This window comes from Cygnus olor, chromosome 18 (assembly GCF_009769625.2).
Source record: "Cygnus olor isolate bCygOlo1 chromosome 18, bCygOlo1.pri.v2, whole genome shotgun sequence".
Taxonomy (NCBI): Eukaryota; Metazoa; Chordata; class Aves; order Anseriformes; family Anatidae; genus Cygnus; species Cygnus olor.
The window spans coordinates 8898856-8924941 of NC_049186.1; the positions used below are offsets into that span (position 1 = coordinate 8898856).

The 26086-nt window shown below is 46.7% G+C and overlaps 1 protein-coding gene across 9 annotated transcripts in view; it reads left to right on the plus strand.

The window, feature by feature from the left end:
• Positions 1 to 26086, plus strand: part of RHBDL3 (rhomboid like 3) — a 72651-nt gene that overhangs the window by 18977 nt on the left and 27588 nt on the right. For 6 of the 9 annotated variants that reach the window (XR_005813631.1, XM_040530856.1, XM_040530853.1 and 3 more), the window contains one exon: positions 25697 to 25855. Coding sequence is in view for 5 of the 9 variants with exons in the window: in XM_040530853.1 (XP_040386787.1) it covers positions 25697 to 25855 (159 nt within the window). In the remaining 4 variants the exon portion in view is untranslated. Of the gene's footprint in view, positions 1 to 6215; positions 6229 to 10771; positions 10976 to 20239; positions 20282 to 20582; positions 20709 to 24758; positions 25610 to 25696; positions 25856 to 26086 lie in introns of those variants that run through there. The other 3 variants (XM_040530855.1, XM_040530851.1, XM_040530857.1) reach the window with 3 other exon arrangements.

The window sequence follows — 26086 nt, forward strand, 5'->3', positions numbered from 1 at the left end:
ATTCTGTAAGGTGGAAAATGGAAGGTTTCACAAAAACAACTGGAGGACTTTATCCTGTGTGCTCTGACTTTGTCTAGCAGAGCACTTGAAAACAATCATGATGGGTGTCCCAGGCCCATTCTATGCCTAACATCGGTTGTATGGTTTGCTGGGGCTGATAGCAGAATGGCGTGCCTCCTTTGGCATTTGGAGAGCAAAATTGTTTTTTAGTTTTTCCTCCTGGCCCGGAAACAGAGCCAAATACCCATTTCCCTCCACTGGCTTCCCTGCCACACCTCTCACAGGTTTACTTACCCTCACGGTGAGAAATGATGGCAAGTGGGCTTACGCATCTTGGCCTCTGCAGGATGGTGTTGCTTTTTAGTTGTTTGCATTGGGGAGGAAAATGAAAGTGTTTGTTGTGGTTCTTTCCTCTGAACTGCTGCCTCTTCCCACAGCTACTCCCTCTTGACTGCTAATAGAGGAGCTGCTTTTGCACAGTCTTGTTAGGAGTGGACTTATGTCTCTGGGTTCTCCTCCCCATTAGCAGGGAGGCACAAACCTTTTTCCTTCACGTGTCCTGTGACAGTAGTATTTGTTTTTTGGAGAAATGTTTGGTTTGCATTGATTGGTGCATTCAGGCAGCCCCCTTGGGGAGATGATGCTCCTGTTGCTGCTGTCTTTGCTGTGTGAGCTGTGCCTGGAGACAGTGGCTGGAGGGATAACTTCCTTCCAACCTCAATGCTGTGTCTGAGGAATCTTTATCGAGTTGCATGTTTGCTTCATCGCACTTTTGACTTGCCACCCCTGGGAACTATTTGGGGATGTCTCAGTGCCTATGAGTACATGTGTAGGGTTGCTTGCATACCTTCAGCATGTCCTGGTGTTGTCTCTTCTAAAGCTTTATAAACTACTGTGTACGTTGGCTTCTTCGGAGGATTTTGCAGTGCTGGGCATCCCCACCACAGCTGTTTTTTTGTCTTGAGTGTGATTATTGCAATGCTATCCAGTCAGTCCGGATCCCAGAGGCTGTACTGTACTGTGCTGGCTTCCTTGTGTCTTCTTCACCTCTTAGAACCTCCAGTCTGCATTCAAGGTCTGCTGTAGCCCTGGGAGAGGCCGAAGGCACATCTGGTTATGAATGAGGGCCATGGCCAGTTTATCTACCTGTCAGGCTAGATAGGAAACAGCTTCTGTGGCAGGCACAGCAGCACCTTCATCAGTATAGGTGAGAGCTGAAGCCGGTGGGGGTGTAAATGCTGCAGTCGGGATCTGCAATGAAACAGGTGCCTAGAGTGACTTCTCCCAGGGTGGTGATAACTGGAAAGTCTCACAAAGAGTTGTCGTGTGTCTGAAACAGATCTTCCAGCCTTATTCCCTCTGTGGCCCCGGAGCTGAGAGCTGCCCTTGCTGCATTGATTTATGGGATCGTTTAGGACTGGTGCTGGTGGCCAAGAAGAGCTGGAGCAGGAAGTCATTTGCTAGCTGCTGATTTATGGTTGTAGCAAACAGTCCTGAAAAGCACAGTGAGAGTTTTCTGGACCTTGCACGGTTCCAACTGGCTGTTAGCTCCAGGCTGTTATTTGACCATGTGGAGTAATAAAACTGGGAAAACTAATTAACTTTTGGGCCTACCACAAAACAAACTACTTCATGCAAAAAAATTACCCTGCACTTGCAAGCAACAGTGACTTTTTATGGGCTTATAAGCCTGTATTTAATGACCAAGCATGTAGTACGATGCGTTCCTTTTGCTGACTTCTAAGGCCAAACAGCATATGACAGGCTCTACCACTGCTGAGGATCTGAATACCAGCTTGGGGTAATGTTCTCTCTCATCCTTATTAATTATGTAGTTGATATGTGGGCGGAGGTTTGACACGAAGCTGCATTAGATGGTTTCTTGTAGTCTAAACCAATCTGAATTACACACAGGCAGCCCGAGCCAAAGCAGTTCATTCAAGGAAGGATGCTTTCCGCAGTGCGAGTTCTGGAGGCTGTCTGAGGTCGCTGTGCTCGCTGTTCCCAGTGAGGCTGTAGCTGAATGAGCTCTTTTCCAGTGGGGACACTGTGGTGTTTTTCTGATGTTAGCAGGGAAGCAGTCAGCCCTGATCAGGGTCTGCCTCCTCTGATGTGTTTGTGCCAGTTGTGGTGGTTACATCAGAGAAGGGATGTTTGAATGTTCCTGTATTGTTCCTTCTCAATGATGAGACATTTATCAGCATTATGTAGCTGATCCAGCCTCTCTTATCCTGTACCGGGAGGGAATGGCAGACCATGCTTCCCACTCAGATTGCTAAAGTAGCCCTACTCCTGTCCCACCACTCCTGCGTTACTCAGTACCCCCTAATTACTGGATATTTACCTGCCTGCATTTTTAGAGCCAAAGTTGTGTGTGCTGATTCCTCTTTTCCCTTTCCAGGGTCTATCAGTTGAGTTGGTAGCAGAGCTTTGTGCAGAGCCTTTGTTCACTGGGACACGTGATGCAGCCTTGCCATTCTCTTCTGATCAATAACTCTTCACCTCAAAGATCAGAGCTGGCCCTTTTTCAAAATATAAGGTGCTCTGGAGTAAACAGTGCAGTTGTTTGCTATATTTGAGATGGGCAGGCTTGAGCTCTGGTTCCTCGGAAAGCTAGATGTGATGTATGGCCTGTCCTCCTCCCCTGGTGGAGAAGAGAGGGAGGAGGGCTGCATATTGTACCAGGTCTGCCTGCTGCCCCACTGCATGGCTGTGGAATGAGGGAGCCTGTCTGGATCTACGTGCTGTGGGGGAAAGGTGGTGTGCTGGCCAGGTCTGTGCCCAGACCTCAGTCAAGCAGAGTGTCTTTTTCTCATATCTTAGTAAGACAGACATCATGGTGGCTGATGAAGGAGAAGATACTTGGAATTTGAAAGAGAAAAGAACTCAAAGACAGAAGGACTGTGATGTGATGGGACTTCTAAAGTATTTATTGAAAAGTTTTCCCCTCTTTTTCTGGTGGATGCACTTGAATTGTCATGGTACTCGGTTCCAGATAGCGTGGGTCTAGTCCAAGCTTTGGTTTTCTCCTCCAAGCTAAGTATTATTGCAGAGCTATTATTTGACCTAAAATAAGTGTGTGCATACTCGCTGCTACAGAATTCTGCTTTTTCACACATCAAATGAAGTCCCTGTAGATTTTCACCTCCCTCCCAGATCTGGCAGACAGTGAAAAAGGGAGCTATTTTTACTCTGAAATGTTCTGTTTCCAGTCCAGAGTATTAAATGTAGTTTTCTCCTGACAGGCTTCATGGCTGATTGCTATAAAACTCCATACCTTTAAAGAAAGGATAAAGTTTCCTACAGGAAGGGCAAAAGTTCTGATTTTGGATGGTATTGATCACAGTCCCTTTGGGGAACTGAGAAACAGTGACAATTGCTGTCCTTGGACTGAAGAATTTACTGAGAGGAGGGACGAATTTACCATGAAGGAAGAAGAACTTAACAGAGGAGTCTAGCAGGACTCTTCACAAAGTCCTGTGAGCTAGAGTGGTATTGGAGACCCAGTTTTCCTCCAGGAGATGATAGTCACTTGGTTAGGGATCGTTTTCTTAAAACATTTCTGGTAACGAGAGGGATCAGCATCACTGGTAGAATGGCACTTGTGTACCTTTCATCTTTCTCTTGTTCTCGCTACAGTTCTGTAATTGTATTGGAGTTACTGCTCCATCTGTCCTCTTGAAAGGCTGGCATGTATCACCCAGGAGAGAAGACGACTTTCTGATCCACACGTTCTCCCTGTCCAGAAGAAATGGGTGTAGAAAAAATTTCTTCCTCTCCCTGCTGTTCTGTGCCTCAGCCCACTATGATGGATCAAAGGTGAGGTCACCTTCTAGAATTGGTCTGTCCTTCTGTGCTGACTGTCCTGCACCCACAGGTGTGAGGAAGGGGATAGCAAGTCATCACTGCCAGGTGTAGACATATGCCTAAGCAATAAGGGCCAAGAACACTGGCTTCTTTTTGCCCTAAGGGGAGGAAGAGGGGCTGAGCAGATGTAGCAGTACAGGCAGGTTTGAGTCAGGCAAACAGCATGCTCAGTTTTGCAGTGCAGCTTTAGATCAGGACTTGAAGCTGGGCAATGGGCTGGATGCCTTCTATTTGATGGGCATAAATCCCTGGTCAGGGGGCAATGTGCCCTGGACAGTGCTGAACCCTGCTGTGTCTGTCCCTGTCCCTTGGACGCTGCAGGAGCTGATTCAGTGCAAAGCCCAGCCCAGCTCTCTTCTGGCTCCCAATTCTGAAGGTGCCAGGTATGACAGCCCAGGTGGTCTTTGTGCTGGTGGCCCCGTAAGTCCTTACCTGCCCTGCTGTGGCCTTCATTAGCAGAGTTACAGCTAATGAAACACAGGGTAAGGGGAGCCTGCTTGCAGCTTTATGGGCAGAACTTTTCCTTGCTGAATAATTTTTCAGCACCCTGCACACATAGCCTTGGCCTTTGCTGTAAGGGTCGCTTAATGTAGCCCATCAGTCACAGCATCCTTGCACCTGATGAGGCTTAATGGGGCAGCCAAGCTCTGGGCCCAGCTGACCACCTGCCCTGCAATGTGCTCCTCTCCTCTTCTGCTTTATGCAGCAGGGAAGCAATGCCTCTTTCCTGGGGCTGGTTAGATCAAGTTGATGTTCCTGACTGGCCTTCATCTCGATGGTGTTGCTTACCAGATATGTCACTAAGCAGCAGCAGAGAGAGACCTAATGGCTCAGATCTGATTAACCTCTGTGACTTTATCCTGTGCCTTAATTGGATTATCTGCAGGGGTTTTGCTGTTGCTGTTTTTTTTTTCTTAAACAGGTGCTTATTACTGTGACATGTGATGCAACCCTTCAGTCTTGGGATTGCCCCTCGTTCCCCAAGGTACTGCCTACCTGCATGGTGCTCAGTTAAGAAAAAGGAGAACATTTTTACAGGACACCTTCTCCTGTGTCCATCCTTCCGCCTGCAGGACTCAGTGAACTCTTCAACAGGCTTGAAATAGAAACCTTTCTCCTTGCCATAGCTGTAATTGGCTGTGGGTTGGGCACTGGAGAGGGTCATTCACCTATCCAAGATGACAGAAGTTGTACACACTGCTGAGAAGCTTTCTCTTACATCTGTTTCTAGACAGCAGTACACAGAGTAAAATGTAGGTGTGATATCAGATCACGGCTCTGTTCCATGAGGAATAATAGCTGTACCAGTGCCACTCTAGCTGTTACAAGATCAAAAGAGCTCTTATATTAAGGCTGGTAATACTGCCTGGTTTGGCAAAAGGGCTGAGAATTTGTCTAGGGTTGTAATGTATGTCCAGATAAACTGTCTTCCATAGTGAGGAACAGGCCTTTGAATTTAGTCAACGTGCAATAGCATGGGTGTCAGTGACTTGGTGAATATGTATCTCAAAGGATGTTCTCTCCTTGCAGGGGGCTTGAATGTGGTTCAGGTGTGAACGCTGCCATGCATGTAACTGGAGAGAGTTACAGTCTCTAAGTAGGGGGTTCAGTGTCTCTTCGCATCTGGGTGCCTTTATGGGGTGTGTGTTCGTCAGACATGGACGTTGTGCTGCTTCCTGTAAAGAAAATGTGATCATTAAGTTGAATTACGATGGACATTTCTTTCCTTTTTTGGATTTAATGTATTCATGAATTCTGTGTCCAGTGGCCCCTCAGCAGCTTGCAGGCTGGATATGTAAATTGGTAGCTGCAGAGGATGACTGATCCTTTAATAGGTGGAATTTGATGCTCATAAAAATGAATGCTTTTAATGTTGCATGGCAATTTGCTTGAATTTTTAAGTTGCCTGCGGATCTCTTACTTGGAATTCAGTGGCTCGGGCTGTATTTGTTACAAAAACAGTAGAAATGAGGCCCTATGGTTTTAAAGGGGTGGCTATTCTTTTGTCTGTGAGTATTGCTTACACTGTTTTTGTAACAAATATTATTCCAAAGAAGCTGTGAAAATGTGAAATGCAATGATACTTGAAAACAAAGCACTGCAGTTCAAATCCACAGAAATGTATATTCAGAGATCTGTTCAGATACTGTTCTTCAGGAAAAGCCAAGTTTTCTTAGATACGTTTTCATTATTAGGCTTCTATGGAGGGATGTACAGGACTAAAAGGATTCAGTAGGTCATTAAAGTAGGTACAGATCTGCCACTGTGTGGTTTTAAACACAGTGAAATCCTGGCCCCTCTGAGGGTGCCCTCTTTGCTTCCTTTGGGCTCCATGCTAATTTTATTACTGATTTCAGAAGGGTAAGGACTTCTCCTGATTTTGATTTTACAGTGTTTCTTCAAGCATGCAGACCTGGGAATATTTGATTTATTTTGCTGAGGATTTTATTAAAACAAACCCACACAGCATGCACCCCTTCCTGAGAAAGTGTTTATGTGATAAATTTCATTTTTCAAGCACATGAGGTTGTGATGATGATAAGAGGCTGCAATCTGAAATCATTGTCGCTTGTCGCTTTTCCCTTGAGCACTAGGACACAAATACTTCAGTTCTTCATCATTTATTACAAACCTGGGCTGAGGAAGGACAGCAGCAAATACACAGAGAGAATGTTGCGTTACGCACTGTAAAATTGTGCTAAGGAGAAAGGAATATCCAGGCTCAAATTATCTCTTTCCCTGAGGCTTCAATGACTTATTTATTTATTTTTTCTAGGGTGGAATCCAGGCTTCAAGCCTAGCTAAGAGCCAGCATCTTTCCTGTCAGGAAAAAAATACTTTGCTAGCAAGTGTCTTCTCTGGCTACAGCCTCTCTAAATGGTAATGATCTCAAGCCAGCAGAGTTTGGCTGTGGAAAGTCTATCATTATTGTACTAATGTACGACTCTGTGAGTACTGTATCCACAAGGATGTGTGCCAGGGTTAGACTGAATAGTGTTTCCATTTGGCACTGTGAAGAAATGACCGTGGGTTGGCATGTTTCTGGGAAGGCAGTGAAAGAACCCGATTTGCTGGGTGGGGCAGCAGGATCAGAACCAAGGTGAAGGACCCGTGTCAGGTGGCTTGGGGTGCAGGTGGAACCTTTGTGGCGCTTCTTTCCAATACTATGGTGTTTGAAAAATCCCTAGAGGCAAGTAGGGGTGCTTGGTGATGATGTCCTGCCTCTGAAGTCAGCTAGTTGTGATGGCAGGGCTTTGCAGGCTGCTGGGAGTTGGTATTAGCCCGTCTTTTACCTTGTGAAAATCTGCTGTGTTTGCTTGAAGGGCATCAGGCAAGTATGCAGGCAAAACTCAGCTGCTTTTCTTCCGGAGGCTTGGTCCCTCCGTGCTCAGGGGTCTTGGTAGCCTTATCTGAAGTCACTGAGTTCAGTGGTGGCTGGATGTGTTTGGCATTTTTAGGTATCGGCCATTCTTTAGGGCTGTGGAAGGCAGCACTGTACTGTGGGCAGAGTTGAGAACTGCTGGAGCAAGCAATGCTGGTCAATTAAAATGGCCGTATAACTTTCATTGTCATAATAAAGACTAAAATAAAGTAAAATTAATTTTTATACAATAGGAAAGGAATGAATCTCGCCTAAGTAATCTAGTCTGTTGTACTTCCCTGCTTGCTACAACAAGCAATTATCTATTCAATTATATTTTCTAGCATAGAAATGCTAAGGGAAAAGTGTGCTCGGTGTTCAGGATGGGCCCGGGCTGTGGGAGATGCAGCTTCTTTTTAGCTGTGTTCCCTCCCTGGGTTAAGAGGTGAAGATGCTGACAGCCAGCTTCCAGTTAAGAGTTATTTTGCTTCCTTATGTGCTAACCGTGCTCATGATCTGCTATTGCCTGAGCAACCTCAATTTTTAATATGGCTTCTGCTGAAATCTTCATGAAATGAGCTGAGTCAAAAGCAGAGTTTTCCTTCTGTGTGGGGAAAATAGCCAGACTCACAGTGCAAATCCTCAAACCAGCAGCAGGTTTGTGCCTATCCCATATGGGACAGAAATAATGTAGATCCCAAAGCAGCTTTCGCAGCTGGGTCACAGCTCCTTCCTTTCTCATGAGAACGAGTAGCGACACTGACTGTCACCAGCTTACATCTGGCACTGTAGGCACACTGCCCTGTGCATGCTCGTGTGTAGCAGTTACTACAGGGCTCAGCAAGGCTAAAAATCTTGCTTATTTGGCTCCTGTCTTGCTCCTCCACACCTCCTTAGAGTGATGAGCAGCACCTGGTTGTATTTTTCTATCTGTCGCTCCCTCATCTTCGCTATCGTTAATTGTTAGCATCTGGATTGAAAGATTGCCTCTTAGCATGGTGCTGATGGAATGTTTCCACAGGGGATTAGGGCTGGAGTGGATTGACAGGCAGCGGTATCCTTGCAGTGGGAAGTTTGCCAGCTGTGTGTCTGCTCATTGCTGCTGCTCTTCCAGTTACTCCAGTTCATCTCAGGGCACGGGCAAGAGTTGGTCACAGCTCTGCTCCCCCTTGCTGGGGCCAGCTGCCCAGCCTCATGCACGCAGCAGCTGTGTATGGCCTTTTATGAGACTTTCAGTCTCTTTGCATCATCTGCACCATCCCATGAAAGTGTTTCCATACCTGGCTCATCAGGTGGTTTTCTACTGTGCAGCACTTTGATCAAGGATATGGGTAATAACGGCATCATGTGGCATGCTGGCAGTAGCTGAGAGGTCGTTTCTTACTGTAACATGCTCCCCAGGTGGCTAACTTGTCTGTAAATCATGCAAGTGTTTCCTGGAGCTTTGCTTGCTTTCTGTTACCACCTTGGCTGCCAGGATTTCCAAAAGCACAGCCTCCTGCTCTTGTAAAGGCGCTAAGTCTGTATTTCCAGTGCCCTGAAGCATAGCCAAAGGTCCCACTAACCTCACTGAGAGGTTAAATAGACCCTGAGAGATTGTATTTGGTTTTTGCTTTGGTTCGGTTTCTTGCAGAGTCTGGTCTTTTCCTGTACCAGCACAAGGAGCTGGGGAGAATCCCTGGGCATTTCAAAAGGCAGGAGTTTCCCCTGACCTTGTTAGTCTCCTGATCTGCCTCTAACAAGGTCTCGGAGACCCTTGTTGCTCTTTCCCAAAGGAGGCATGTCCTGCAGTAACCAAAGGGTATCTGTTACCTTGCGAGGACGATGCGTGGTCTGGAGGCACATTTACTACTTGCTGCAAATAGTACAAGTGATGATTTTTTTTTTCCCCATAGCTAGGACAGACCAGCAGAAATTTTCTGTGCTTTCAAGCTGTTACATCAGGGAAGGTTTCCATGTATGTTGATGCTGCCTACAGCTAGAGCTGTTGCAAAAAAAAAAAAAAAAAGCTATCAGTTTAAAGGAAAATCTTGTATCTGATCTGTCTTTGACTCTGAATCTCACAGATAGCCAAGTAAAAAACAGTAGAGTTTGCACCAATGGGCTCGATTTTTTTTTTTTAATTTTTTTTTAGGACTTCTTGGAGAAAAGGTTAAAAGATATTCACAGGGGTTAGAAATATTGTTGGATTTAATTTAATTTTATTTTTTTAATGAAAATCCCACAAGTTGGCATTCCCCAGTCAATTTAAGCTCTTTGAGATAGCTCAAAGATTCTTTTATTTCTTTGATTAAAACCATTCTTATTCTGGCTTACGGAGCCATGCAAGTAGGAATTACAACACTGCTTGTTATTTTGTTGCCCATCCCATCCGTTCTTCGTCCCCAAATCCTTTCAGCTTTCCCTCCCTTCCCTCCCCAGCTTGCCTTGAAGGGCTGGGAAGCACATTATGCTGCCTGCCTGATTGTTGTGGGGTTGTGTTTGTGTGGGGAAGGTCACGAGACAAAAAGACCACCAGGCAGGGGTGGGCAGGGGGGTTCAGTCCCTCTCCATTCAGTCCTTGTGGCACTGGGTGGGAAGAGGCTTGTTTGCATGGCAGGATTTTGGGGGAGGTGGGGGGTGGGATGGCTTTTTGTGGAGGTTTCTTCCACGGCTGCTGCACAGGCCCTGGAGGGCTACAACAAAAATAGAGCCCGTGGATGAGATTCATGGGGCTGAAGCGAGAGAACCACAAGGCAGAGCAGTCGGTGCGGGACTGTCAGTGCCTGCTCTGGATGGTGTGTTTGTGTTACGTCAGGACCTGGCTCTGGTGGGAGCTCTCCTGGGATACCTGAGTCCTGTGGACTGAGGTCCTTAGCTGGGTGAAGGCTGGGGAATTTCCTCTGTCCGTGGCTGTAATGTGGGGGACAGCGCTGTGGATCTGCCACAGCAGCTGTGTTTCCCTGAATATTTGTGAGACTTCCAGTCAGTGACTTTTATTTGCAGCATCTGCCTCCTTCCTCACCTGTCAGCTCCACGCTTCTGAGAGCATCGCTGCGTTTAGGCAGGACGTGTGTCCTTATCACCCCTGTCCCTCAGCCCAGCCCCCTCTCACCCCCACCCTTAGGAAGCATCTCAGTCTGTAAATACCGATCAGGGGCTTGCACAAAGGCAAACATTGTCAGGGACTCATTGCAACTGTCCCAGTTACCCTGAGTTCATTTGCATAAGAAGATTGCCCAGCCTGTGGTAGTGGCCTTGCCTTGGTTGCCTGATATGGGACACTTAGATTTGGGGAGCAGGAAAGAACTAGAGTTCCCAGGCTGGGTGTGGGATGGGGATGGGGTGACAGGTTCGTCCCTTCCAGCATGGATGCTACAGCAGCCCTTCCTGGAAGCTGCTGACTTGTCAGCTGCTGGCACCACAAGTCTGTCTGATTCAGTGGTGATAGCTGCCAGTTTCCCAAAGTTGTGGAATCAAGCAAGATGAAGCATACCTGAACTCCTGGCTGTCCCATCTAAGAAATCCTTCTCCTGAATAGTGTTTATCTATGTATTTATGTATTTCTTTTTAGTAGATGGTGACCCTGCTTGAATGCTTCTAGACTAAGCAGTGAACTGCCTTGTGTTGTCACTTCCCTCAGGCACATGTAACCTCTTCTCCTTGTGTTTGGATTTCTTCCAGAGAGCTAGCTGTTCCTGCAGGCAGGCACTAAAGGGAGAGGAGAGCAGCTGGGATGAAGCACAAATCAGGAAGCAGGCTGAAATGGTATGATCCCTTGACCCAAAGCAATGGCTGGTGCTGTTAGGGCTTGCTTGAACTGCAGCAGCTGCACAGCTCGCGCTTCTCTCATTGAATTGAGAATTATTCATATTCTCTCACCCTTCCCCATAGTGCCATATGTAATGTGATCTGCCGGTATCCAGGCTGGCAGATGGAAAGCTAAGACACTCTTCTACTGGCAATTACGGTTCTCCATGGGCTCAACTGGCCTGTGAAGCTGCAATGCTCAAGCTTGTCAGCTTTGGCAGAGCAGCCTTTCTGGAGACCCTTACAGCCCCTTTGGCACTGCCATGTGTTTGTGTATGCCTGTGCAAACACATCAGCCTCATGTCCTTGCTGTTTCCAGGCCAAACTCATTCACAAACAAGATGAGATGTCCAAATGAGAACCATCAACCTTAGTGTACTTGCTGGAGGTACTCTGACCTTTACTCTGTCTTAATCCTTCCTTAGCCCCCTACCCCCTTTTGTATTTGGCAATTTCCAGTTTTTTACTAGTCAGTTATTAGGTGGCAATGTAGGAGTGCTTCATGGAGGTGGCTGGAGCACAGGCAGCTCATCTCAGCTACAGTAGTATTGGAAGTCTCCTGCTCCCTGGGTGAATGAAGCCTCTCTGCCTTGGGTTCCCAGTACGTGAAGTTGAACTCTGTCTACTGAGCAGACAGTGGCAGCACAGGTTATCATTTCAAAACGCAGTATGAGCTAGAGACCTGACTGTTAACAGCCAGTTTCCAATTCTCTATCTGACATTTTTTTTGTCTGTCTCTGAGAGGGATTGATGATCCAGCTGAGGTTTTTCAGGAATTTCTTTCCTATTTTATTAGGAGAGAAAAATATCTTCATGTCTCTTCCCAGATGAGTTGCTGTTTGTGCTCTGACTCCAGGATGCTCACATTTTTTTGAAAGTAACTGCATTGATATTCTTATGCCTACTTGGTGCGAGAAACATTTAAAAAAAAAAAAGTGAAAAAAAAAAAAGGGGTGGGGGAGCAGAGGGCAGAACCCAGAGGCTCAAACAGAGGCAGAGATGGACCCCTCATGGTTCCTCTAATAACACTTTAAAAGCCCATCTGTATGTTTGACTTCCATGATGTGCTGAAAAGGCAGAATAGGGTCAAGTCTTAGATTTACATTTGTTTTCCTTTCCATTGTGTTTGTTTTTGAGAGTTGTGTCCTACCTTCCACAGTATTTCTATGACCCCTGATTTTAGCTTGTGTGACAGTGAAGTCTATTTATGAGCAACAAAACGTGAGCTCCAGACACTGAATTAGCTTTCAAATGGTTGTTCCTGAGAAATATGAAAGATTTTCTAAGCATGAAATAAAGGGTTGTAAGTTAAGGCCTTACACTACCCCTTGTCGAGTTCATGACCATATCTTTTGTTTTGCATTTGGGAAAACAAGATTTGGCATAGGATCATGGAGAGGGTGACTGCCAGACTTAGCAGGATTACTGACACCTTGGTCTATCTTAACCTGCACACCCAAAAGGGGTGGGACTGGATCCAGTTTTCAGCTCTGCAAGTGAGCTTCAAGTAATAAACTGCTTCTTTTCTAAATGCCTCAGTTTCCCCAGCTGTAAAAAGGGTGAAGGTAGGTGAATAATAACACTTAGTTTTGTCTGCAGTTACCTAAAAGATTGGGAAAAGGATTTTTGTTTCCCTTTGAGCAAAATATTTAGTTTGACTTGAGCCATTCATGTTGGTACTCTCAGCATAAACATAAATGACAGTTTTCTAGTGGAACATTTTGAAAATGCTGTTGCCCGGTATTTTGGCCTTATAGAATTTGAGAGGATTTCTTCTAAATGGTCAACATTCAAAGCTAAGACAAATTCACAGGGAAGTCTTGGCAATGCTGACATCTCCAAGTTTTACTCGGAAAAGTTTTGTTTTGGAAAAATTATCCTGGCTTTAGAAATGGGAGCAATGTTCTGCAAACAACACTGGTGATAAGCAGTGTTCCTGTGTTACACATATAAACTGCATCTTGTCCTGCTTTTAGGGTAGTGTTACACTTGCATCTGTTGGGTTGCTGCTTGTAATTATCTTTGTGCTTTATCCCATCAGCTATTTCCATGTCACTGGCTCAGTTTTGCTACAACTCCTTTTAACAGAGGCCGTCTGGCTGTTGGTGGCTGCTGTTTGGGTTGGGCTGGGTTCATGAGAATTCGTTGGCTGGGAGCAAAGGAGGTGTCTGATGGTGTAGGGATTATAAAGGGACAGACGATGGTAACGCTGTCTGCTCCAGGCAGCTTTTCTGCTCCTGGATTAAAGTTCATGCTGTGTTACTTGTCTCTCTCTCTAAGGCCTTGTCAGGTCTGTGTGGGAAGCTATTCTGTTTGCACTGTTTCGCTGTGTGCCACTCTGCTCTCTCTCTGCCTCATTTCTCCTCCCTCTTCCCCCTTCCATTCAAGCAGCATCTTTCACTCTTCCCTATTCAGTGTCTTTGAGCGTCTTTGCTCTCTGCCCTGTGTAAAACTTCCATGCCCTCCCTACCATTCATCACCTTTTTGCTCATTCACATCCCTGCTTGCCTTTCTCCATTCAGCCAGGCTTCCTCTCAGCCAGTCTGGGCTGCCCTCTCCTCCTGCCCCTTCTGCAGTTCTCCTTTTGTGTCTTTGCACTCCCTTCTCTGTGACCGTCCAACGTGCAACAGTCTGCAGCATGCTCCGTGAGGATGCTCTGCTAGAAGTTGATCCCCCTTGGTGGGCTAATTAATCCCCGGTGGAAGCCAGTGGGATTGTTTGAGGAGGATTTCTCTCTCTGATTACACTCACAGGTGAGAAGACTTTTTTCTCCACTCTCTTCCCGCTTCCCAGAGATGCAAGAATGATGCATGACTAAGAGAAGTGTTGCCACTTCCAAAGCTTCCTTTTCTGTCCGGTCTTCCTGTCTTTCCCTCCTGCCTTGTTTTCCTCTTTGTTTTCAGTTGTTTCAGTTCTAAGGTGATTCTATGGGGGGCCGCTTTGAATTTCTTATTCCTGAGGAATGCAACTCCTGTTCTCTTAATTATGCTCTCTCTCTAATTATGGCTGTTGCCTGTGCCTTCTCTGCTTCCTTCTTCTGATCACCTGCATTTGGGCCGTTTGGTGCTGGCACCATATGAGTTGTGGAAAGCCGTCTCTGCACTTGAATGTGTGATTGAAGTGTTGCCCGGGAAATAGAGCCTGCGACTCGCGGTGGCCAGGGCTTGTTGTTTTTAAGATTCAGTGCGGCCACAGCTCCATGCTCCTGATGCGGGCACGGCAAACGTAGACCACGGGCTTCTGCTAAAGATCCCCGAGCCTGCTGTGTACCTGGTCCCCTACAGCTCGCACCCGTGCTGGCAGTGTGCAGCTATCCCCTGAGCCTACTGAAGGAGCACGTCTCTGCTGCCATGTGGCTGGAAAACTAAGTGGGAGGTCTGCTCGCCTGTGGATGCCCATGGGGACTTAAGCTTTGAATGGTTAAATGGCATTCGAGCCAGACTGTTCAAGTGAAAAGGGGAGTATTAGAGCTTGGGAAGAGTGCACAGGCTTGTCAGAGGAAGCAAGTGCACTTCAAAGCACCTGTGAGCCCTGTACACCTGTAAAGTCTGAGTAGTTCAGTAAAGGAGGCAGAAATGAGGTGGAGGCAGGCAAAGAGAGCGGCTGTCTGAAGGAGGGAGGGTTTGACAGGACAAGCACTTTGTTGTGTGGGAGGCTGTCAAGGGAATATCTGCCCCTGTCTCCCCAGACAATAAAAAGCCCCTGATACGGTTCAGGTAGGGCCAGGCTCTGTGGGGACTTGGGAGTGCTGTGGGAAGGAGCCTTCCCCCGGAAACTGTTTAAAAGATGGATTTCGAGCCGTGCTGTGATACAGTTTATTGCCAGGCAGGCAAGTGTGTAAAAGGGATTCCCTGCTCACCGTGTTTGGGCCCCGCAGTGACGTTATACCTGCAGGGCACAGCTTACCCCAGGCCAGCCCTGCGTTTTGGTGCCGCAGGGAGAATCGCTCTGCTCAGGCTGTGAGGCTGGGGCTGGGAGCCTGCACAGACAGCATTTCCTTCTGTGAAGTTAGTTGCAACCCTGTTCCACAGTCGTTATTATATCATGATTTGTTCTAAAACTTCTGGTAAGTGTTGTGTCTACGTGACAAACTGAGGCAGAGAACTCTGGAAATGCTCTGCCTTGCCTTGTATTTGTCCCTCTCATCCTTTAAGGACGTATATGAGGCCAAAAATGTAGCTTGATTTTTCTGATCAGTGGTTGTGCAGCTTTGGCACTCAGACAGATTTCTTTTACCCTTAAGCCAAAGTATATTTGACATAGGAAATGCTGGAAAGGCACAAATGCTGCAGGGCTGTCCCTCACAGCCCTCCATGCAAGGAACATACAGCCTGGGTGCCATCCAGGGCTGATTTGGATGTAAATCCTAAGAAACAATGTGAGCCACCAGAGTTTTCAGAAATCTGGCTCCTTACTGCAGTTGTAACCCTTGTGATTACCCTGGAAAGATGTAAGCCAGGATTGCTTGCTCTCAAATGTTAATTATTACTCTAACCTGTACCATTGAATACTTCCAGCTCTGAGTTCCATTTAGAACCAGCCTGTCTGGTGCACTTATGTTGTGTTGTAGCAGAGTCACACCAGGTACCTGCAAGGCATCGCGGGGAATTCTGCAGTGCCTCTGTCTCCTCTTCCCAAGGCTAACACTTCCATCCACTCCAGTTCAGCTTGGAAAGTAGAGGAGCTTCTTTGGTAGCTTCTAGTCCCCGTGACTGAGCAAAACCAGATGTAAAATCCATACAAGTTTCATGTGCTTCCCAGTCTGGTTAGTTGGAGTGCTGCTCAGTGGTGGTCGTTCTAACCAGAAGCATGCTCTGAATTCTGCTGTAGGTGGGTCATTCTTGTTATACGTGTTAAAGCAGTTGTTAGTTGGGCCTTAAAACCCATCTGTTTGGTTCAGGTTTTGCTGAACCTGGTTAATGTCTTGCAGTCAGGTCAGAAGTGAACTGTTAGCATTGTCTGGTCTCTCACAATGAAGGCCAGAAGAGTTTCTGAGCAGTCTTGACCTCAGCTATACCTCATATCCTAGGAAAGCTTGCAATTCAATTGCAAAAATTCCGGTGAAGTTAGTGAGCCATTTTACCTGCTAATAGTAAAAACAACCAACTCCTTCTACTCTAATGCTGTCCAGCTTCAACCTCTAGCCCCTAGGCATGATTATACCTTTGTCATAGTGGGGAATCCTCTACTGCCAAATTTCTGTTCCCTTTGTGGGTTCTTTTGGACAGTGATCAAGTCATTTCTTAACCTTCCCTTTCGTAAGCTTATGAATTGAGCATATCAGTGGAGCCAGACAGACTGTACTAGTGACATAGTGCCAAATGCAGAGGTAATGTCACCTCATTTACAAGCCTACAGGTCACATTCCTTTTTTTTTTTTTTTTTTTGAAGGCAGGGTTACCTTGAGAGCACTCAGTGTAACAGCAGACAAGGCTTTCCCACTGCCAGTGGCTGCTTCTGAAGATGGCATTCCCCGTGCTGTAAGCTGGCTGGCATTCTTGGCTCCTGGCCATGTGCTTTTCTGTTTGTTTTTACAGTAATATGTATTGTCTGCAAGCATCTAGCTTTACCAAAAAGACCCAGCTCATGCTTAGTAACTTGCTATTTTAACTCATCTGTGAGCATTATGCAGAGTTGTCTTATTATTTCTCCTAAGTCACTAATAATTCTGTTGGGACGAGAACAAATTGTCATGGGACCCCATTAGCAGCATCTCCATGTGATGGTAGCTCTCCAGTTCAGTTTTATTTTAAGACCTATCAAATAGCCAGACTTTAGCATGTTGAATGTGTGACAGCCTGAATTTGTGTCACAGTTAAGTCCTCAAACACTGCATTGTCTGGTGCTGTCAGATGCCTTGCAGAAATTGTTTATACCAGGGATCTTGCACCAAGCTTGTGTTCTCATCTAGGTAACACCAGTTCAATGTAAGCTAACTTCTGTAGCCATTCTAACTGGTGTTAGACCATTCCTCCTTCAATTGCGCATTACTGTGTGTCAGTCATCTGCTCGTTTGCTCTGGGTTGCTCTCAGGCTGACAGACCTGCTCATCCTATTAAATGCTTGTCACAGCCTTGCAGTTTTGGGAGTGGTGGGGGCATCTGTCACTGTGTGTGGACAGCAGTTTTAGAGCATGATTGGAAGGGTTTTGTTGTTGATTCAAAGGTGGAAGAAAGGTAAAAAGCAGATCCTGATATTCCTCCAGTGTTCCCAGACTTGCAGAAAGTCAGTATCATTACTGTCTTTTTAAAATCTGCTGGATGCAAGTTATCCAGACCTGCTGATTCAAAACTATCTAACTTTAGCTACTGCTGTGTAACGTTCTTGAGGGTTACTGCTGGGACAGAAAGTACATCGTCATTGTATGGCAGAGATAAGTCGTTGGGCCAGATACAGAACAGAAACACTGCAACTACTCCTGAATTCTTTGCACTGGTACGACCTATGCTGCTTCTCAGGCTAATATTGGACCAAACCGTGGCTGGAATGAGAAGACTTCTCTGCCTCACCTCTACCAGCAGGGACTCTGCTGTGACAGGAGGCATTGTCGATTGCAGTGCTTTTTAAGAAAATACTTGTGTACGTTTAGTTAACCTGGGAGTAAGCAGGGATCTGACTGCAGGAGCTTGGCCTGAAATACAGCCCCAGCTGAATAGCTATTCTACCTTTTTTTCTTCTTAAATTTCCTTGTAGAGCCAGTGATTAGAGCCTGCCTGTTTCCAGACCGTGAGGTTGACTGTGCACACTATGCCTCATGCTAAGCTATGTAGTCCAAATAGGTGCAGCATCCTGCCCAGAATGTATTGCATTTCAGCTCTGAATGAAGTGGGTTTCCCACTATGTCCCATCACCATGTAGAAGCCCTGAGAGATTTAAAAAATATTCATACAGGATTTTGAGATTCTCCAATAAAACACTACTAGAAAGACATAAGCAATAATTATGTGGTGGTAACAAACGAGTATATCAAGTGTCAGGGTACTATGTGTGTTGCTATTTTCAGCTTTTGGTATTTAATATTTTACATCAACTAAATGAAATGTGGGTTTTATTTTAATCAGACTGGAATCTGAGCCCTAAAAGCTAGAGGAATTCAAAAGGGAGAAGAGATTGGGCATTAGCACGTATGAAAATGTTTGGGCCAGTGCTGACAAGCAGATCTGAAAAGATTTGGTGAAAGGATTTAAAGAAACGTTTTAACTGTTAGGTTGGATTTGGTCACGGCAGTCACTAAGTGATGTTTTTGTGGACAAGATGAAGCTTCCATCTCAGAAATGTGGCACAAGTTCAGGAAGTTGCAGAGTCAGTTCTGGTTTTCAGTGCACTCGAGGTTTCATACATTGCTGCTACTTGGTATTTTAGTAACATGTACAAATCCCTACCAGTGTAAAGGTCTCTCTCTTTCTCCCGCCACCCCCCTTCCAGTGAGCAGAATGCCAGACCTAGACCAGCAGAGCACGCAAAGAGACCCAGCTGTGTGGAGGTTTGGCCTGAGGTTGCCCAGTGAGTCAGCACCAGAGCTGGGCTGGTGATTTAAGACTTAGGACTTGCAAGACTGGGCCATAACCTGCCCTGCTTGTCTGGCCTGTTGCTTCAGCTGAGGATGTCTATCTAGCAAAATGTGCGATGTGCCCAGTGCTGAAACAAAATTAAAAATCATGTTTCCACTTAAAAAAAAAAATCATTCTAGAGTGCCTCAGCTTCTTTCCATTAGTCTTAATGCACTAACATAAATAATAGAAGAGGAAGAAGCAGTAGTGGAGAAGGCTCAGTCTATAAACATGTCTTTCTGCATTAAGTCTTGTGGCAAAATGGAGGGCATCTCCTGCCATCCATGCTGTCTCATTAATCATGTAATTATCTCCCTCACTTTCAGTGCTGCATCTCCTTCCTCATCAGTGTTGTTGATAATGGAGCTTCTATTTACCCTGGCTTCTTTCTGGGGTGTAGCTTTGGCTTCAAAGCCAGCACAGTGGCACATTTTGAATAATTTAGTTCCGGGTGGCTTGAAAACTGTGTAATTTCCCAGCTGAGACTGGAGGCTGATTCCTGGGAGCGTTCTGCCAGGAGGCTGATCTGGAGAGCGGCAGTGGGATTGCTCAGAGCGATGGGTCATCGAATCAGCAGAAGACTGAAAGCTGATTCAACAGGTCCTGTGAGTGCATCTTGGCTCTCTCTTAGTGTCTTAGGAAGGACTTGCAGCAAGAAACCCACAGACAGAGGAAGGAGAGGGGGGAGAGGCGCATTTAAAAATGCGCTTGGAGGCAGAAACATGGATTTGGCTACCTGGCTGAGAATGAAAGACTTCCCAGCAAACTGTGGGTCAGAATTTCATGGGATCTCTGAATGCAGGTTTTGCTTGGCCTGTTTTATGTCTATGGGGGCTTGATCTGGGATCTAAACTTCTACAGAGCCAAGGAGGCAAGGGCAGGAGTTCAGTGTGGTGTAGCTGATGAGCCCCTTACCCAGCCGTCATTGGCTTTGGTTTTGGAAAGGCTGATTAGTTTCTGTATGTGAAACCTTGGCAGAAGACCAGTTATGTTCATGTTCTCCCTGTGCTGCTTGGCCTTGTGGCTTGCTAATTGCCCTTTGTTGATGTAGTTATCGTACAGTCGTGCTCTGTAAGTACTCCACAGCACTCGCTGTGCTGGGTCACGCAGGCACAGGTCCATCACTTCTGCCTGGTAGGTGGGGAAGTCAAGGCACTGCGAGAGGCTTCTGGATTGAGAAAAGAATCTCTCTCAAGAGATTTTCACTCCAGAAATCTTTGCAATACCAAGAATCAAACCTGGTCCCAAAGTCTTCTTTTCCATCTGCCTAATAACTGAGCAGCATTGCATTCCTGAATCATTTTATTCTCCTGTTCATATCAAATTAGTGCTTCCAGTGTCCGCCTAGATAAAATGCTTTTGCAGAAGGTAACAGCAGATGGTAGTACTCCAGGACCCATACTTGTCTCTGTGCTTGAGACAGTAAAAGAAATAAATTAGAGCAGAAATGCCTCTACAGATGGGCCAGCTGGCTGATGGACTCGGGTCCTTCAGGCTATTCTGGTCTTCAAGGAAAAGGGAATCTTAGACCAGCTCCTGCCATCTCCACTTTGCCATGTGCTCTATGCGGTGAAACAGCTACCCAAATCTAGGTGATGGGCCATCTGGTCTGCAAACGCCTCTCGTCCTGGAGAGCAAATGCTGAGCTGCATAATGTTGTGCTCTCTTGCAGCAGTTTTCCTGTGGAGCAGGTGCTGTCTGGGGGCCCTGTCTGGTGAGTTAGGGTATTTCCTCTGTGCTTAAATGCAATCTGGATCCTGAGAGCTGGGTGATGTTTCCAGCCCTCAAATTCACCTCAGGTCAAACCAATCTAGCACGTGTTAAAAATACAGCTGGACAGCCTTTAATCGCTCTATATTGCCTGGGCGGTGTTGGGTAAATTCATTATTAACAGGGAGGCAGCACTAATGTTTTGCCGACATGCTCATGGGACTCAGATTAGGTGACTCTAAGTGGTGAGCAGCTGGATTTTGAGGTGGAGGGGTATTCACTGACCTGCCGCTCTTCTGGATCAGGGTTCCTCCTCGCGTGTGCACTTCCCACTTTCAGAAGAGAGCTCAGGATCATCAAGTTGTTGGGAAGGTCACCGCCACCAGACAGTGATGAAACTCCTGTTAGAACAACCCCTGCTTTTTGCCCTCGTATGTATTACAAGACCAACTTTCACCTTCTTCCTTGTTGTTCCTTTAATCCTCATCAAAGCAGCAAATGCTACATATCCTTCTGCCACGTTAAAAAAAAGTGGGCTCCCAGCGTGACCACAGAGGCTGTGGGAAGATACAGAATGAGCTCTGTCTGGTAAGACGTATATAATAGGACATTTTCAATGCCTGTTGTAGATACCTTTTCACAGCTTGGACTTGGAGTCTGTCAGTTCCACATATTGACTTGGACACTCTGATTTAACTACAGCATGGCCCTTGAGGCTGGAGATAGTCTGGGAGTATTTAATACATGCTGACATCCCTAGATTGCAGAGCCTGTGCCATCTAACAGTCTGGGTTCAAAGCCAGCAACGCTGAGAGTTGTTTCTGAAACCCTTGGAGACAAAAAAGATGTTTGCAAGCAATTGACTCCCCCTTTCCAGTGCCAGCCATGGGAAGGGGCTAAATATGACCAAGAAGCAGGCCATCTATTGACAGCTCTTTTGTGGTGGGAGATAAAGCAGCAGTTGTCACTTCCGTATATCAGGAGGAGAAGCTAAAACTCAGGGCAGTTCATTTTCAGAACCTGCCTCCTAGTCCAGAGCAGAGCTGGGGTCAGTGCCAGGAGGCCTGACTGCCAGGCTAGTATTTTCCAGGAGCCGAAGGCACCGCTGAACCATGGAACGATTCAGGTTGGAAGGGAATGATCCAACCCAGAGCCAACAACCAAACTGGATAAATTTGCTTGGAGCCTTGCCCATCGTGAACACAACTTATGGTTTGAGTGATATATTCTCTTCGTGCCAAGACGATGTGTGAAACCATGGGTGGTAGAAAATTCTCTGTTCCTGGGGCAGATCTTCAATCCCAAAGCCAGCCAAAGGTCCTCATATTGTGCCCAGTTCAGCTGTTGACTCTCCAGCTGCTCTGATGCCCCCGAGGGTTGTTTGCCATGGGGGGAGAGGAGCAGCTGGCTGTGTTATATGAAATGTCTGCCTTTTCCCAAGATACCCATTGTCTGTCTGCAGCATCAGCCTCCACCCTACTTGTTCACTCAGCCGTGGCTGATGCCTCTTTAATTAAAGAGGAGAAACAATTTGAGTTTTCATTTTCTTTTCTCAGTCCCATTTCCAATTTCCATCAGAGTTTGTAGCCCCCTCTCCTTAAATTTTTCTTGAAGTTTTGATGTGGTGTCTTTGCTTTATGGAGTATTTGCCCTTAAATAAGGAAGAAATAGAACAGAAAGCGGGGGGAGGGAGGAAAAAGCTTGTTTTGGGCCAGGGAATTAAGATCTTGAGTCAGATGGCTGTTGCAGTCATTAACATATTTACATTTTTGCTTAAGAGCCTGGTTGAGGATCAAGGGAGTTAAGGATGATTGTCACTGAAACGCAGAGGAAACCTTGCATGAAATCACCGTTAGTGTCCCATTGTTTGGGGGCAGGGGGGCAATCAGCTGTCCTCATCCCTGCGCTGGTTGTGTTGCACTCCTCTGCCCAAGGAGAGGGGCAGAGGCAGAAGTAACCAAACTGAAGGAAGCCACCACACTGATTTAGCTCAGGGAGCGCTCCCTCTGGGGCAGGACCTGGGGCTTGCTGCTGGCTGCCTGTCAGCCTCTGGCCTCTCCGTGACAGAGGTGCTCGCCTGGGCTCGTGGGACAGCTGGCCCTTACCGAGGTCGTCATGGATAAATACATGAAATGTCTAGTGAAGGTCAGTTGCTTTTATAATTGATGGACCCAAGTGTTTTGCATGTGCCATCACAGGCTGCTTTTGTGGTGCATGGAGACTCTTCTGCAGAACTGGTGCAGGGTTTGAGGCAGATTGAAGTGTTGGGTGGATTTGGGGTGCTGTGGTGACTTGGTGACAGATGAGTTTAACGTTCCTTTATTTTGTTTGAAAAAAAAAAAAAGTTTAAGTATAAATAAAAGAATTCCCTTACAGCTGGGGTTTACAGTAAAACATTCTGCTCCAGCTTGTGGAAACTGTGTTCTAGTCCTGTTCTGAGGCAGGCATTTTTGGTTCAGATGCCAGTTGTTTACTGTTCACCTATTGCTCTTTCATGCTGTTCAGATCCACAGTTCAAATTCAAAGTTATTTCTAATTGGAATCAATACCATAGTGCCAAAAAGAAAATTATACATGGTAATGTGGAAGAGGAGAACGGGCTGCCGAATACACTGACAGTGCTGAAAATACCAGCTACCTTCTAACGCTGCTTTGGTGGGAATAGCAGCAAGACGATGCCCTGAAGGAGGAATGCTCAAGCCTAGTGGTGTAAAAGAAGCATCCTCAGAGCAGTCTTGTTTGTGGCCACTGAACAGGCTTCAGCTGTCTGTCTGGAAAGCCAGCGTCCAGTAACAGATGCAGACAGTACCACCCTGAGTAGCAGGACCCTACCTGCTCTAGAGAGTCTGGAGTCATTATTGTGTCCTCGTGGGCTGGTTTGAAGTTCTGCAGTGCTTGTGTAATCCCTGTTCTTGGTTACAAAATGTTTCTTTCTGGAATGCTTTAAAACAGAACAAAGTCTGGGAAAAGTGGTTCGTGATCTGAGTAGTGTTTTTGTACCTGGGGAGCCTGCAGGCTTTGGCTCTTGTATCTCTTCTGGCCTTTGAAGGAACATCGACGTTCCCCACTGCTGTGGCCGTTGGTCTTTCTACAAAACAGTGGGCTCACGGCACAGGGGGAGATTGCTGTGCTTCAGTCACTGACCCTGGCCCTCAAACTGGGAGGCATTTAAGCCTTCAAGGAGTAAATGGTTTTGTCCTAGACAAGACAAATTCTGACATCTTAAATGTCCAGACATACTTGAAGTGGTACAGTTAAGTAAGGTGTCGGTTGGGTCAAATGTTTTCAGGAAACGAGGATGAACACAGCATTGTCTATGGGATTGCAGGTGTTAGATCCATTCATTGAATGACTCATCTCTCTGCTTCTGCAAATTCCCCTTGAGAAAGGTCACCTCAGGCATTATGATAATAATACTTTATTTCCTGGGTATCTGTGCTCTGGGACTGGGCACTGCAAAATTCAGCTTTCTTGGGTATCCCAGCAAGAGCCCAAAAGCATCAGAGCTGAGCTTTGTGGAGAACCCCTAACTTTTGGGTTGGTTTTAGGATTCAATTTGTTAAAGCATTAGAGTGGGGTGACTGGAGTAGGGGAGCTGAACTTGTTCAGGGATTAATATTAAGCCCTTGTTTAACAGTAAACAGCTGATGAAATCCACCTTTGGCTCTAGGTGCCGGCTGTCAGGAAGGGTACATCCAGGCCACCTCACAAGGACAGAGCAACCTTTGGCAGGTGGTGGGGGTGAGCACCCAGCTCGGACTGTCTTGGTTTGTGTTGTTTTGTGTAACCCACTTTTCCCAGCAGCTTCTACATGAAGAAGCTGCTGCTTTGACTAAATAGCAGGCCAGCCCTGCTCCAGCACGGGACAGCAATCTCCCCTGCTCAGGTTAGGCAGCTCCTCCTCAGCAAAGCATCCAGCAATAGCAGAGTCCCCCGGAGCAGTGGGAGAAAGGTACTCGACTCAGGCCAGAAGGAGCTGGAGCCAGGTCCTCACACGCGGCAATGCATCCTCTAAACAAGCTGCCGTGCCTGAGGCCGCTCTGTGTTGTAGCTGTTCTGCTCACAGCTGAGCAGTGCCAGCTCTGTTGTTGGCAGGCGGCATCCTCTGCCACATCCCTCTTCTCACCCGCTCCCTTGCCAAGGCAGCCTTTACTCTGCTGCGTCTGATGGAAGGCCCGGCGCCTGCTCAGCTTTTTTTCTGTTAGGAAAGAGTGAGAGGATTGTCGGGACCTTTTTGGCTCTGCCAAGGCCTTTTATGTCCCAAATGTTTCCATGAAAAGACTCCCTCCTGACCACCCTGCCCCCTGACAGCCATTCACTCCAGCCAACAAGCTTGATATCATTATCTACAAAAGGAGGCCAGTGAGCACCAGCGTGCTCAGAGCCAAGTTTGGGAAATCAAAGGCAAATCTCCCAGCAACAGAATTCTGGCAGAGATGGGGCTGTGCCCCAGCTAGTGCAGGATGGTCTGGCTGCTTGCGTCCGCTGGCTTTCAAAGCACAAAAGAAACATGCTCGGCGTGGTGCCAGCACTGGCTTTGTTGGGGCTGGGGGTGTGCCTGCCTGTGTGCGAGGGCTGCCAGCAGAGTGCTCTGGGGAGCTCAGTGTCAGTTAGAGGCTGAAGCGGCTGGAAGTTTGAACAACCACGGGAAGCTGTCTCCTTTTGTTCAGTGACGTTTTTAGGAGATGAACCATTTAGTGTGATGGGAAACAGTGTTGGTTTTGGTCATTTCCTTCCAAATCTCACCTGGGACTTTCCCTCTATTGTGTCTGATTTACGTTCTGAAATAGGCATGTGGCTGCCTTGCCATTTTCAGTTTGACTTAATGCTCATCTCCAAAGACGCTTTCCAATCCATCTCTAAAGAGCTATTCAGCAGTGAAAGCACTTACACTTTGAAGGCACCTATAGAGGCGATCTGGAAGGCTGACTGTCAGTAAGACTGAGCAGAAGGGGCTCAAGGAGGGATGACGTTTCTGTGTTGCAATTGTATTAGGAAATACAGGTGTAAAACTGGTTTCAGTATGCTTTGTCTCACAGACAAATGCATCTCCAATCTGCTTGATAGTCCAGATGGAGAGGGGTATCAAAAATAGCCAAGAGAAACGATGATATGGAGAATATAATTACAGAAGGTGAAGGGAAGGATACAGAGGGTATCGTTACAGAAGGTGAAGGGAGCTGACTTAGCTGAAGCTTGGGTGGAGGTGGGATGACGATGCCTGGATTCACCCATCTCTGCAGAGTGGAAAAAAAGCAGTGTGCTTTGTAGTTCCCTGTGAAAAGAAGCTGCAGGTCACCAAAGTCTAGAGCAGCCCCCAGGATCCCTGCAGGTCTGCATCAGACAATGAACGCATAGGAGGCCAGAGTTGTGTGTAACATGGAATGACTAATTCTGGCACTTTCCCCTCCTGTTCCAGTTTGATCCTGACAACACTGGCTACATCAGCACCGAGAAGTTTCGTTCCCTTCTCCAGAGACACGGCTCCGAGCTGGACCCCCACAAGCTAGAGGTCCTCCTGGCCCTGGCAGACAGCAACTCAGAGGGGAGGATCTGCTACCAGGACTTCGTCAACCTGGTGAGTGCTCCGACTGGCAGGGCCTGTCAGTCCTCGGCTCTGCTTAAAACGCTGTCTAGAGAGGGACATCCTCCCTTCCTCCCTCAACAGTAGTGTTTGCTGTCTCCCTATATCACACTGCATGGGCTTGCTGAAGCATTCAATAGTGGCTGAACTCTTAAGCAAAGAGTCAAGTTGCTGATGATTTTTTCCAGGGAAACATGTTTGCATGGGAAGAACCTGTGGGAACTG